The sequence below is a fragment of the Vulpes lagopus genome, chromosome 12, assembly GCF_018345385.1.
Source record: "Vulpes lagopus strain Blue_001 chromosome 12, ASM1834538v1, whole genome shotgun sequence".
Lineage (NCBI taxonomy): Eukaryota > Metazoa > Chordata > Mammalia > Carnivora > Canidae > Vulpes > Vulpes lagopus.
This window is the reverse complement of record NC_054835.1, coordinates 42,710,886-42,725,287: the sequence shown is the minus strand read 5'-3', so window position 1 is coordinate 42,725,287 and position 14,402 is coordinate 42,710,886. Positions and strand designations below refer to the sequence as shown.

The 14,402-nt window shown below is 56.6% G+C and overlaps 1 protein-coding gene across 5 annotated transcripts in view; it reads right to left on the bottom strand.

Annotated features, from left to right (window-relative positions):
- The window catches only part of HDAC5 (histone deacetylase 5), a 36,493-nt gene that overhangs the window by 5,297 nt on the left and 16,794 nt on the right, over positions 1-14,402 (bottom strand). For 3 of the 5 annotated variants that reach the window (XM_041725518.1, XM_041725519.1, XM_041725522.1), the window contains 12 exons: positions 6,889-7,148; positions 6,652-6,796; positions 6,425-6,539; positions 5,995-6,125; positions 5,717-5,863; positions 5,514-5,626; positions 5,060-5,191; positions 4,609-4,831; positions 2,297-2,508; positions 1,739-2,032; positions 840-1,005; positions 65-198 (listed from right to left, as the gene is read on the bottom strand). In XM_041725518.1, coding sequence (XP_041581452.1) covers positions 65-198; positions 840-1,005; positions 1,739-2,032; positions 2,297-2,508; positions 4,609-4,831; positions 5,060-5,191; positions 5,514-5,626; positions 5,717-5,863; positions 5,995-6,125; positions 6,425-6,539; positions 6,652-6,796; positions 6,889-7,148 — 2,072 coding nt within the window. Of the gene's footprint in view, positions 1-64; positions 199-839; positions 1,006-1,738; positions 2,033-2,296; positions 2,509-4,608; positions 4,832-5,059; positions 5,192-5,513; positions 5,627-5,716; positions 5,864-5,994; positions 6,126-6,424; positions 6,540-6,651; positions 6,797-6,888; positions 7,149-8,698; positions 8,819-14,402 lie in introns of all 5 variants that reach the window. The other 2 variants (XM_041725520.1, XM_041725521.1) reach the window with 1 other exon arrangement.

Genomic DNA, 14,402 nt, shown 5'->3' with positions numbered 1-14,402 from the left:
CACGGGGATATACAAAAGCTTTCGCTGGGTGTGAGTTGGGGGCTGGAAGGAGGGGCTCCCTTACCTCACACTTGCTAAGCAGGCCTGTCTCCTGCAGCCGGGACCAGATGCTCTGGATCCGGCCAGCATGTTCAGGGTGCACGTGTGTGTTTCCACACATGCACTGGTGCTTCAGCATGAACGTGTCGTAGACCACACCTGGACCAGAGACACACCCGTCAGCCAGCACCACTCTGGGCCACAGCAGCCTGGCCAACCGCCGTCATCCTCAGCAGAGCTCACTGAGCTCTCCCCTAGCCACTCCTGGCCCAAGGACCTCCCTATGGCCAGCCTAATCGCCTTCCCACGCACCTACCCCTCTTCTCCTGTGGTTCTCTTCTTCTGTTCCTGCTGGTCAAAAGCCTCTGGGCTTTTGGGACCAGGCTGCCCCTGAGACCCACTGGTTTTCATTTCTGCCCACCATGCTCTCAACATGGTACCCCCCCTTCAGGGCACATCGTCCTTCCCCCTACTCTGTCACAGCCCCTGTGTACTGATCCCCTGAACCCCTACACTCCATGGGTGAGGCAGGACCATCCCCAGGCATCTATGCCCCCTGAGAGCCCAGCACAGGGCAGCTTCATGAGGAAAAGCTTTCTGGAATAGGCTGAGGTCTCACTTTTGAGCTCAAAGAGAAGAGAACAGGAAGCTAGAAGGGTAGGGCCCAACTGAGATAGTGAGTTCTCTTCACCCAGGGCCCCAGGGTTTATGCGGTCCCTCAACAGGTTGCACAAGGCTAGATACCATGCATAGGCACCTGGCACATGGTAGAAGGACAGCTGGGGGGGCGGGGGGCTCACCTGTGGTGAAGAGGTGCTTGGCGGGCTGGTCTGGGGGGCTTTTCATGCCCCCAGGGGCAGCAGGTGAGGACTGGGTGCGGCCCAGGGCCTGGTGGGGCACAGTGGCCAGGCTGAGGGGGGCCTGGTACACCTGAAGTGGCTGCAGCTGCTGGGCATCAGAGAACACCTGGGCAGGAGGAGAGTAGGTGGGAGCGGGCATGAGATCAAAGTGAGGACGAGTGTCCTAGGGCCTCCAAGGGGGCCCATATTCCAGTCTTTCTCTTCCAAACCTCCTCTTTCCCCATATCCTACTACCAGGAACAGGAGGCACTCCAGCCTTCGCCATCTCCACCTCCCAGGAGATGGGGGGGGGGGGGCACACGGGATGTGATGAGTCACGCCAGAGTAGCACTGAGGTAAGAGGCTGGGAGGGATGGGGGCGTGGGAGGGGGCAGGATGAGTCAGGCCGGGAGGGCTCAGCAGTGTCCGCAATGAATGGAGCACAGCTAGGTGCAGGGCAGACTGTAGTAACAGTGGGGGCGTGTGTGTACACATGCGCACATGCACGCACAGACCAACGCACAACTGGCCCTATGCAGGCAGAAACGCAGATACCCAGGCCATGTGCATGCACAAGTGTGCATCCGCGAGTGCACAAGCGCACGCACGCACACACACACACAGCAGTCTAGAGGGGTGGGCGGCTACGTCAGAGCCACAGCCACAGAGAGAAGCAGGCAGGCTATGGCCAGCTCTGAGGCCAATGCAAGCACACACAGAGCCCCCTTCCACAGCCAGCTTCTCCTTCCTGCTCTGCTTTGGCTCTCTCTAGAACCTGCCCCTGTGCAGCCAGAATGGGGAGAGGGAAAGGCAAGTGTGGAAAGGGGTGCAGGAATCAAGGGCTGGGGGGGAGGGGGCACCTTTTTGTAACCAGCACTGGACTCATCCAAGTCAGGCCCCTCCTCAGCGCCACTCTCGCCCTCCTCATCCTTGACCTGGATGCACTCCTCCTCCTCCTCTTCCTCCTCCTCCTCCTCTTCCTCCTCCTCTTCCTCCAGGTCTTCCTGCGTGCTCTCACTCTCCGTGGAGCCTTCTCGGGGGATGGTCAGGGCTCCCTCCCCAAGCAAGGCCTCCTGTTGCTCAGTCAGCTCCTCCTCTGTCTCCTCAGGGTGGGTGGTGGGCTGCCGTGGCAGCTCCCCAGTCTTGGTGAGGATCTGGGAGAACAAGGGGGCACACAGGCTGGTGGGGAGGGGCACAGCCATGCAGCCTGTGGCCCCAAAGGGTCTGTCCTTCCCTGGCCTCTCTCTCTGGCAGCCGCCCTGCCTATATAGAGCTTCTCCAGGAGGCAGGCTGGAGCAGAAGCGGCTTGGGGGGTGGCCTAGGGCATCAGCCCCCATCCCCTTATCTGTCAGCCTAGCCAGTGTCCTGTTGTACCTGGCACCTAGCACCACCCTGGCCCTGGGCTGCTCCTGGCTCACCTTGCCCAGCTGCAGCTGCTGTTGCTTCTGTTTCTCCAGGAACTGCTGGTGCTGCTGTTGCATCACAAGCTGCTGCAGGGCCTGGGGGCTCTGGGGCAGCGGGGAGGACTGAGTACGACTCAAGGGCCGGTGCCGTGGGAGCTTGCCCACTGTCCGCATGCTGGTGGCCACACGTTCACCTGTCACCAGCGGGGACTGCCCATGGAGTGGCACTGCGTGGCGGGAGGAGAGAGTCACCATCACTGACAGGGCACCGGGTACCCCCATCCCACCCCAAGATCTCCCCCTCCTAGAACACCACAACCTACATAATCAGGAAAAACCCAGGAGAAGCCTGGGGCACCCTGCCCCCAAACCTGAGCCCCATTCTTCCTCCTCCTCACAACAGAACAGTCCTGCAGCTTAGAGCCACTGCCATCAGCAAGCCTTCCTGGATTCACCACTCTCCCCCTTTGATTCCCTTACTATTGCACATACAGTCATAGGCCCTCAGGGTAGCTGAACAAGGCCTAGTTTTCCCCAACTGCAACAGGCTCTCCCTGATCATGGACACGGATGCCAGCAGGTGGGGAAGCCTGGGGCCCACGGTCACGTGTCTTTGAAGCCAAACCTCTTCTGATGCCACCAGCTGCTTAAGGTCTGACTCTCCAAAGCTATGCTGTCCAATTCCATAGATGCCAGCCACATGTAACCACTGAGTGCTTGAAGTGCGGCCTGGCTAGGGACGCGTGGGTAGCTCAGCAGTTAAGCATCTACCTTCGGCTCAGGGCATGATCCCAGGGTCCTGGGATCTAGTCCCGCATCGGGCTCCTTGCATGGAGCCTGCTTCTCCCTCTACCTCTGCCTCTGCCTCTCTCTCTGTCTCTCATGAACAGTTAAGTAAAATCTTAAAAAAATAAAAAATAAAAAAACAATAATAATAATAATAAAAAGAAATGCAGCCTGGCTCAATTGAGATGGGGGTGCCTAAGTGGCTCAGTCAGGTGAGTGTCTGACTCTTGATCTCAACTCAGGTCAGGATCTTGGGGTCATGAGGTAAAGCCCCATATTAGGCTCCACACTCAGCACTGAGTCTGCTTGTCCTTCTCCCTCCCCCGCTCACATTCTCTCTTTCTCTCTCTCAAATAAATAAATAAGGGATGCCTGGGTGGCTCAGTCACTAAGCATCTGCCTTCAGCTTAGGTCATTACCCCTGTTTCTTGATATCGAGCCCCAGGGGATCCCTGAGTGGCTCAGCGGTTTGGTGCCTGCCTTTAGCCCAGGGTGTGGCCCTGGAGTCTCGGGATCGAGTCCCACGTTGGGCTCCCTGCATGGAGTCTGCTTCTCCCTCTGCCTATGTCTCTGCCTCTCTCTTTCTCTCTGAATGAATAAATAAAATCTTAAAAAGAAAAGGAAAAGAAAAGTCCTGATATTGAGCCCCATATCAGGCTCCCTGCTCAATGGGAAGTCTGCTTCTCCCTCTGCCCCCTACCCTACTTGAGTGCACTCCCTGCCTCTCTCAATGAATACAATTCCAAAACCTTAAAAAAATAAATAAATTGAAAACTACTCTAAGTGTGAAACATACATTGGATTTCAAAGACAGTATGAGACACAAAGTAAAATGACTCACTGATAACTCTATCGATTGTATGTTGAAATGACAATACCCCAAATCTAAGTATACCTTTTTCTCTTTTTAAGATTTTACTTATTCGTGAGAGACACAGAGAGAGAGGGGCAGAGACATAAGCAGAGAGAGAAGCAGGCTCCATGCAGGGAGCCCAATCCCGGGACTCCAGGATCACGCCCTGGGACAAAGGCAGATGCTCAAGTGCTGAGCCACCCAGGCGTCCCAAGTATACCTCATTAAAGCTAATTTCATCAGTTTATTTTCACATTCTTTTTAAACATTGCATCTTTATGTAATCTCTGCACCTAACCTGGGGCTCAAACTCACAACCCTGAACCAAGATCGAGAGTCGTATGCTCTACCAACTGAACCAGCCAGGTGCCTGCCCTTCCGTTTACATTTTGTAATGTGGCTCTAGAAAACTTTTAAGTTACATATGCGGCCTGTGTTGTGTTGTCTGTCCACTGGACAGCATGGCTCTGGAACATGAGCACATCACAGCAGCAGACGATGTCGAGGACAGCGTCTGGTAGGCTGTAGGTGCTCTATCATGTCTGTAGAACACACAAGATATCAATGATGCCATGGAGGAGAGCTGTGACAGAGCTGGAGTGTCCCTACCTATTCCCTGATGGCTGGCCTACACCCTCCGAAGAGGGGCCTGATACCCACTCCCTTGCACCACTGCCCGCCAGCTCACCAGCAATGAGGGTGCTCTGCTGCCGAGCCTGCTCCAGCAGCAACACATGCTGCAGCAGGGAGGCGTGCCCATGGGGGCTAGTGTCGCCCTCCAATGCCACGCCCAGCAGACAGCCGGGGATGGAGGATGTGCTCATGAACTTGCCCGTCAGTGCGCCGCCCTGCCGCAGGGACTGGAGGGCCTGCCTCTCGGCCTCCTGCTGCGTGGACAGCTTCGGGGAGGCCTGGCAGTGGGGAAGGGAGATGGAGATGAGGGAGGGGATGCTGGCCCCAGTCCTGCCACTGCTGTCCCATGGTCAGCATCCCTCACCTACCCTCTGCCCACCCCCCAGCTCTGAGGAAGGCCATGTGATCTCCATCAGGGTCTGGTGAGGACAAGAGCCCCAGCTGGAGGCATCCAGGACCACAGACCTCAACACCAGAGGGAGGATGGGGCTCGTGCCCAGACTTACGGTGAGGTGTGAGTTGGTGACAGTGACTGTGGCCTGCAGCCCTAGGGAGATGTTGGGCAGAGAGGGAGACGTGTAGAGGCTGAACTGGTTGGGGGAGCTGTCCAGAGGGAGGGCCCGGTGCTGGGGGAGCATCTAGGGAGCAGTTGGGAGACACAGGCATGAGAGCAAGCAAAGGGGGGCCACCTGGGGCAAAGGGCTCTGAATGGTGCCTCGTGCCTCGCTCCCCGCTCCCCACACCAAGCCCCACCTGGGGGATACTGAGAGATCACAGTCCTTCAGAGGCCCGCAGGACAAAGCCCACTTAAAGGCAACAGGTCCCTGTGGCCTGTCCACATGGCAGAGAGTCTGCTGAATACTCTCAGCAAGACACACATACAGGAAGGAGCTGCCTTCCGTCTTCCAAGGGAAACGGAGCAGTTTTGGCCCACCCACCCAGCCCTATAAAGGCCTGTACCTCGGTGGGGATGTTGGGGACTGAGCCAGTAAAGCCATTCTCAGCAATGGTGCTGTGGGAGCTGTTGGGAGAGCTGGGGCCGGAGCCTGGTGCACTGTTACACACGGAGGACACTATGGGAGAATGGGCTGTCACCTGGGCATGCTCAGAGCCACCCACCCACTCCCAGGACTTCCAAACAGGAACAAGATAGGAGCCCTTACCCCCAGGCCCAGCACCGGTGATCTCAACAGCTCTCTTCTTAAAGGTGCTAATGACTGTCCCATCTTTGCGGCGCAAAAGGGGACTACTTCTCCGCTCAGCCACCTTCTGCTTTAGCCTCGAACGTACTTTCAAGTTGGGTTCAGAGGCTGGGGCAAAGGGAACCAGGGCTCAGATACAGCCACAGGAACAAGGCACACACCCGTAGCCTGGCCCTCTGAATTCCAACCCCTACCTCTAGGGAGCCATATTCTGGAAAGCCAGGTCAGGCACTACACACCTGTTTTGCGGAGGGGGAAGTCATCGCGGCTGTCGTAGGGCCCAAGCAAAGGCAGTTTGTAGGAGGGAGGCGTCCCAGGGGGGCCACTCTGGGGAGGGGAACTCTGGTCCAAAGAAGCATGGTGGGCTCCCCTGGAGGGTGTGGAGTGGGGACAGAGACAGACCAAGGTTATCACCCAGCCAACTGCACCTGCCTCCAAGCAATCCCATTGAGGAGCTGCCCACTACATCAAGGGACAGGAGACGGGTCCTGGGGTGGGAAGCAAAGAGAGAAGCCAGGGTGGGGGGTGGGGGTAGGGGAGGAGTTCTACACCCTCAGAGAGACTGCGGGGGGCCTGTCTCTGGCTCCGGCCAGGAGCCCCCTGCTGTCCTGGCAGCCACGCAGCTGGAGCAGGGCGCCTCTATGACCCGTGCCTGCCAAGAGCCATTACCAGCATTTGGGGTGCTGTGGGAGGGAATGGTTGAGGCCGCCGGGCGTGGGCTCCTTTGACTTCGACAGAAGGAATTCCTGGAGCCTCAGCTTCACCTCGGTGCTGGCGATGGCACCTGCGGGACAGGGTGCAGCTGACCTGGTGCTCGGGGCCCGAGGGTGCTTGGGGCAGGAGCCCGCGGCCAGGGGCAGAGGGGCAGGAGGCGGGAGGTGGGAGGCGAGCCTTACTCTCTTTGCTCTTCTCCTTGTTCCGCAGGCTGATCAGCTGCTGCTCCAGCCGCTGCTTCTCCAGCTCCTCCTGCCGCCGCTGCTCCTGCTGCCGCTGCTGCTCCAGCTCCTGCTGCCTTTTGGCCGCCAGCATCTCCTGCTGCTGCTGCAGGGGCAGGGGGGGGCGAGGCAGAGTGAGCCAGGTCCAGGCGGGAGGCAGAGGTCGGGGCACCCCCCCCCCGCACCCTCCTTGCGCACCTTGAGGTGCTTCTGCAGCTGGACCTCGTGCTGCCGGGTCAGGTGGTCGTGCTGTTTCTGGAACTCGGCGAACAGGAGCTGCTTCTGCAGCTGCTGCTGCTGCTTGAGCGCCAGGAGCTCCTGCTGCAGCTGCTGCTCCCTCAGTGCGGGGTCCACAGGGCCTGCCAGAGCCCCCCGTAGCTCCGCGGGGCTGGGGCTGCCTCCTCCCCCACCCCCCATGGAGCTGGGCATGGCTCCGGGCAGCACCGGCTTCACCTCCACTGCGGGGACAAGAGACAGGTGTCAGAGAGCCTAGGCCAACGCCACCATGCCCTGGCAGCCATGCCGGGGGCCCAGAAGGCTACCAGGCAGGACCGCCAGACCCAAAAGAATAAATCAGGGGGGAGAAGGGTAGGCAAATCCCTCTGCTCCACAGAACTGGGTTCTATCTTAATCATATGAAGTCAAAGCCATGAACTTCAATAAGAAAATATGCATAAGCTGGGGTGCCTGGGTGGCTCAGTCGGTTAAGCATCCGACTCTGCATCCGACTCTTCGTTTTGGCTCAAGTCATGATCTCAGGGTCCTGAGATGGAGCCTCACATTGGGCTCCACACTCGGCGGGGAGTCTGCTTGTCCCTCTCTCCCTCTCCACCTCCCCTACTTCAAGCTCTTTCTCTCTAAAATAAATAAATAAACCTTTGAAACAAAAACAAAGGAATAAAAAAAATATGCATGAGCATGAAGCACACTCTCTGGAAGATTGTGAGTGCTCGACACATGACTATATTGTCATTGATCATTAACACCACTAGGCGTTTTACTGATGAGGACACTGAGCTTTAGAAAGGTTTAAGTACATGACCAAAGACATCTGGTCAGGTGATCAATGAACCCAATGTGAATCCAAACCCTATGCTACTTAAACCACTGTCCTTTCCTTGCCTCCTCCCCACCACTCAACATGATGAGAAGCCTATACTACAAGAGAAACTGAAGCAGATGTTGGTTCTAGAACTGAGGGGGCTGACAGCCAGGGCCCTTAGTAAACCCAGGAGAGACCCGTGGGGCCCTTCCCCCACCCTCTCCCCTTTTCTCTGTCCCATGCCCAGCTGGGGCAGACAGGACCCAAGGGAGAGGCTGTGATAATAGGGAGGGAGTGGGGGGAGGGGCAGGAGGCCCCAGGGAAAGGGGGTGCAGGGCTGCACCAAACCAGGGACAGGAGGGGGCTGGGAGTCAGACTCTGCTTCCTTTGCTGGATTATCTCCTTTCAACAGTTTTATTGTAATTACCCTGAAAATGCCGCTATATATAGAGTGAGCCAAACAGCAGCTGTGCCTGGGGGGAGGGGGAACGAGAGAATGGGCGGGCGGCACAGGGAGGAGGTGGGAGGAGGAGACAGGAAAGGAAAGGGAATCAGACAGGAAGAAGGGTAATGCATGGGGGGGGGGGGGCGCAGAGGCATGAGCTCAGACAGAGATCTCCTTGACTCTGGTCTCCAGCCTCTGGGAGAACCGGCAAGGAAGAGAATGGGGGGAGGGGCCTGGTGGGGACCATGGGCTCAGGGGTCCTAGGGAGAGGCACATGTTCCAATGGGCTCACGCAAAGCTCCGGTCTTAACCTCTTGATCCCTGTACGCTGTCCTCTGGTCCCTGAGTGTCACTCCCCACCACTGCCCTGGGGTTGCCAGGGCAACTGGGCATACACCACACCAGCAGGGAGCCCCAAGCCCAGCCCACACTCCACAGAGCCGCCCAACTCTAGCAGGAAGGGGAAGGCAGGCTATCCACCGCCTGGGAAGGAGGAAGTGAGAGAGGCAGGGCCAACCCACCTTGTTTCTTTTCCATTTCTTTCTCCAAAGAAAGCCCTCACTTTTCTCACTCCAGCCCAGGGAGGCCACAGGGAGCTGGGAAGACCTTCCTGTGGCAAGGCAGCCCACTCCAGCCTGGGCCTGGAGAAGGAAGGACCCCAACATCCTGGTGGCTACCAGTGTCTCCTGCCCTCGTGAGCAGAGCCTCTCTCTGCCCAGGCCCCCACCATCAACCCACCCTGGGAGTGGACAGAGAGTTGGGAGGGGACTAAGGGCTGAACTGGGAGGCTCCCATACCCTGTGCAGTCAATGGGCCTGAATCTCTCCCAGGAACCCATGTTGAATGAGTGTCACCTAGGCAGGGGCTGGGCCTGCTGAAAGTGAAGGCCCTGCTACTACCCTTGTGCCCAAACACGGCCCCTGGGACCCGCCAGAGGTGGCGGGGGGGGGGGGGGGGGGCGGGGGGTAAAGGCTGAGCAGAACAGCTCAGTCCCCACCAGCCCCTTCTCCACCCAGCACTGCTAGGCACATTCCTCTGTGGTTTGCCCGCCAGCCACACTGACGACTCTGTGGCCATGAGGCCAGAGCCACATCTGCAGGAGTGGCCAGATGTGGCCAAGAGGGTGGGGTTTCATACACAGACACAAGTACACTCACTCACTTTCCCTCCCAGCCCGTGTCCTCCCCCGGCACCAGGAGGAAGGGCCTTTGGAAAGGCCCTGCAAAGGGCTCCTCTGGAGGTGGCCGACCTCGTCCAGGGTGCAAAGCAGGGTGACTGCAAGAAGGGAGCAGTCAGCCCCCAGTCTCCCCAGCCCTGGAGATGCTCAGCAAAGCACCGGGCTGGCTGGAGAGTTATCTATTCCTCGGCAAGGATGGCTTGGCCCGTGGCACTCTGACCGTTCAGCCAAGAGAAGGACAGGCTTCAACCTGCTGCTCCCGGCAGTGCTGGGGCTGCAGGAACCGGATGACTGCCAGCCTGCCCTCCCAGGGAAGGGCAGGGGTCCAAGCGCTCCTGGCTCCCAGCAGATAACCCTGCCGCCAGCAGTGCTGGCTTCCCTTGCAGGAGCCCTGCAGAGAGGGCACGGGCTCGGGCGATGGGAATCTCCCACTGGGGCTCCCACACAGCCACCACGATGGCAGAGAGGCTAGGTCCTGGCCACAGTAGGAGCCACAGCCCCACTGGTACGCAGGTGGCAGGACGGTCAGTGGGCTCTGCCACATAGCCTTGTTCACATGCAAGCAGGAAGCACAGCTGACTAGAGAATATTAGTCTGCAGGCTCTGTGGGGGCCTGGACAACATGCAGCACCCCAGAGGCCTGCCAGGTCATAACCTGGCTCTAAGATGGAAGGGATGACAGCTGAGCAGCTGGAGTCAGGGAAAGAGTGGAGGAAAGCACAGAGTTTCCTGAATGAAGTTTTCTGGGCACAAAACCCAAAGCCTGGCTGGCCCTGCACCCCCTAAAGGATCTGTGCCCTCTGCCAGCCTGGCATGAACAGAGCAGGTGGCAGTAGCCACCATTAGAATCAAATACCTGGAAGGAGAAATGGGCATGTGAAGATTAGAGGAGGCTCTCGACCGCCTCCTGGTGGACCAAGAAAGGGGGGAGGACCTCTGAAAAAAGGAAGCGAGTAAGCTGAGAGACACTGCTCCCTAGGAGGAAAGGCTGGGAACTCTAGCTAGCAGAGTCCCCAAAAAGGCCAGGAGAGAGGTCAGGTAGGAGGGCAAGGCCCTGGGTCCCACCCCCAGCCCCCATGCCTCCTTCTGACAGACAGCTAGAGAGAAAAGAGAGGAAGCTAGGCAGCCAACACAGTAATCTCCTAGAGGGAAGATGGAAGGGTTCAGGCCTACCCTACTCCATAACTTGACTCCTGCGGGGCTCTGACCTTTCCTCCCAGGAGTGGTGGCCTTAGGAAAAAGTGGCCATATCACCCTGTCCTCTAGTCTTCTGTAAGGACTGACTCACACTGCCTCCGTTGAGGAGCCCAGTAAAGGTAGCTGAGTACGCAGGACTATATATTTCTAGAGTGGCCCTAGGCATACCAAGCTCTGGCTCAGAAGGGGGCCACCCTGCCCAGCCTCACAAGCCCACCTGGGCAGTGGCAAAACCTTAGTGAGGACACTTCCCTCCTACCCAGCTGGGTCTCCCACCTCTCCGTGAACCCCATCAGCCCAGTGGGGGCTCCCACTGCAAATTCTTTGGGCAGTACAACAAGAGATTGCCTGGCTCCTCACACGGAGACAAGGCAGGTACTGATGGGACAACCCTCAGGTCAACCACCAGTACAGCCTTAGATTAAAAAGAGTATCCAGGCAAAGGGATGCTGCCCCCTAGCAGGCAGGAGACCTGAGATATGAGGAGCAGGTTTTAGCAGCATGTTTAGGAATGAGAGTTCAAAATAAAAAAAAAAAAAAAACATGGGACACCAGGGTGGCTCAGGGTGTGATCCCAGAGTCCGGGGATCAAGTCCCACATCGGCTCCCTGCATGGAGCCTGCTTCTCCCTCTGCCTGTGTCTCTGCCTCCTCTTTCTGTGTGTCTCCCATGAATGAATAAATAAGAAATCTTTTTAAAAATTAAAAATTAAAATAAAAAAAATTTAAAAAAATTAAAAATTAAAAAAAACGCAAATCTGGTTGCCCAAGGGTAAGGCCAGGCCCTCCCCCTGCTCGGAACATCCTGCAAGCCATGCCCCAGCACCATACCCTCAAGTGAAGAAATCACCAGTTCCAGAATCCCTGTGCCCCAAACTCTGGCAGCAGGAAAATAGTACTTTTAGTACCCCACACACACACCTCCCAGAAGCCCTAGATGGAGGGGGTCGACACAGCATGTGGACCTGCCCAACAGACCTAGAAAGCTTAACACCTGGCTCTTAAAAGACCCTGCTAGGGACACCTGCGTGGCTCAGCAGTTGACTCAGGGCATGATCCCAGAGTCCGGAATCGAATCCCACATCAGGCTCCTGTAGAGAGCCTGCTTCTCTCTCTGCGTATGTGTCTACTGCTCTCTCTCTCTCTCTCTCTCTCTCTCATGAATAAATAAATAAAATTAAAAAAAAAAAAAAGATCCTGCTCCCAGGAGCCACCAGCCACCGAAGGCTAGGGGAGAAGTAAGAGACCCAGGGTACGCAGAGTATGAGACAGGGGTACACTATGCTGTCTGGAACATCTATGCAAGATAAAAAATGAGGCCTCTGCAGCTAAGTCCTAGATAAAAGGAACTAACTTATGAAAAAGAGGGGAGAGGGTGAAGAGGGCCTTTGAGATCACCCGACTAGGCTCCCTCTTTGCACCGATGAGGAAATCACACCTCTTAGGCTGCTGTGCAAAAGATCCCACAAGCTAACTAGCAGGGACTCACACCCTCTGAACACTAACCTGAGTACCCTGGTTCCACTGTAGGGCATCCCAGGCCCTCCACACCAGCCAGCCTGGGTAACTGGCCCCTCTGGAGAGTAATGTGCTGGCAGCCCATCCAAGAGGGCAGCACCTTCCACCAGAACCCGTGCCCTGAGGAGCTCCCTCCCCAGGCTGGGCAGTCAGCAGCTTCCTGCGATGTCTAATGACCCCGTTCTGTCCCTCTAGAGAATGGGAAAAGGAGCTTGTCCCTTCCTCGGCCTTGAGGGATTCGGGAAGGAGGCAGGCAGTAGCATTTCGCACTCCTCCCCATGACGCCGATGACCCCTCCCCACCAGGGACGGGTTCCCATGATCTATTTCTGTGCTCTTACGTGACTAGTGAGGCCAATTTAGGCTCAACAGGTTCTACCACAATTCAGACAGTATTTCCACATGTGCAAGCTGGGGAGGACTCTCACCTAGCAATTTTCACAGTTCCTCATGTAACGCAAGCGAACACACATCACGTAATGGTTAAGAGCCTTGGCTCTGGGGTAAGAGAATGCCAGGGTTCAAGTCAGGCTGTACCACTTCCTAGCGCAAGGTGCTCAGTACCTTGCTCCATGCTCCAAGGTGCTCTCTGTGCTCCATGCAGGTCTCTGTGAAATGCAGTACCTTCTTCCCAGAGCTCTCAGGCTCTGGAGAGGACTCTCAGATGAGCTTGGCACTGGGCCCAGGAAGATCTCAGGGGCTGCTAGTGAGGACTGGTACTAATGGCTCCTGATATATCTGTGTGCTCCTCTGGCAGTCTAGCTAAGACTTTAGACCACTTCTCAGAATGCTTCTAAAGTGTGTGAAATAAAATACTTAGAACCCAGGGTGTCTGGGTGGCTCAGTCAGTGGGCATCTGCCTTCGGCTTGGGCCATGATCTCCAGTTTCTGGGATCCAGCCCACATCAGGTTCTCCACTCAGTCGGGAGTCTGCTTGACCCCTCCCTCTCCCCTTAGCCCACTTGTATGCTCTCATGTTCTCTCTTAAATAAATAAAATATTAAACAAACAAACAAACAAAAAAAAAAACTTAGAACTGTGCCAAGCTCAGACCACTACGAGAGGGAGGCCTGAGCTCTCTCGTTTCAGTTTGCTTCAAGGTTGTTCTGTGGTCCTGTCCCCATCAAAGCCCTGCCATGGGCCCCACACAACACAAACAGGAGTTGCCAGCAGCTAGATCCCAGCACTCGAGAAGGAATCGCTGGGAACAGCCTCCTCCCAACCACAGCACATCCAGGCTGTCTCTCCCACCTTGTTGCCTCCAAGAAGGGCTGCTCTGTCCACTGTGGTTCAGTCCACGGCTGTGGCATCCCTCCGGTCCCTCAGAAGCATTACTTAGCACAGACGAGCCCAAGTTTTGCTCTGTGTTCTCAGGGCCCCAACTCCAAGTGGTCGGAAAGTCTTCCCTGGTATCCAACCTCGAAGTGACAGCTCTCTCCCAAGTAGTATCCCACATGATCTATCCACATTTCTGAGCCCCTCTTCTTGAAAGCCAGAAGCAATGTGCAACTGACTTCAGGGGCTTTTAGAACGTTAGTGCAGGAAAGGCCTGCAAATCAGCAACTCAGCTTCCCAAACTGAGAGAGGACGTGAGACCCCAGCTGAAAGAGACTTGCCCAGCGTCATCTGGAAAGGAGGCAGAGGAGCTAGGCCTTACTCAGGGTCTTCTGACTCTCTGCCTCCCACTAAAAACAAAATAGAACAAAAACACAAACCAACAATAACCACCACCACCAGGAGAAACTATGAGGGCCACTCCTGCACTTAATGAGAGAAGGATGCAAGGATCTAGACAGGGCATCCAGTTGGCCGTCTGGCAAACCAGAGCCCAGGAGCACAGGCGAGAAGGGTTCAGTGGTTAGAGTCCCCAGAAACCTTGAGGCTGACTGTGCCCCTGAAGGACCTTAAGACTAGCAGGTGCAGAGGCCTGGTGGAAGGCACAGTGTCTCGCTGGTGAAGGGAGAACTACTCATTGATCTCCCAGTTGCTATCTGGAGGAGAAACAGACTCACTTCTCACAGACCATTTCCAGGAAACACTGGGGCACCAAGCTATGGCAGCTCAAAGTCACACTAATCATTCAAAGCCTGCAGCTGTTGCTGGGCCTGTTCACTCCACACCTGGGGTGGACAGCAGGGGCTCCAGGGCGGGGGCTCTGCTTCCACTCCCGAAGTGCAACCCAGCCCTGAGCATCCAGCAGGGCGCACTGCCCACCTGCCCACCTGGCCACTTGCCATAATCCCCCACCCCAGCCGGGGTTTAGACACCTGCTGACCAGTGTCTCAAGGCATTCTCCCTCTGCAGACTGCCAGGCTGCCATGGGCTGGGTTTGCCT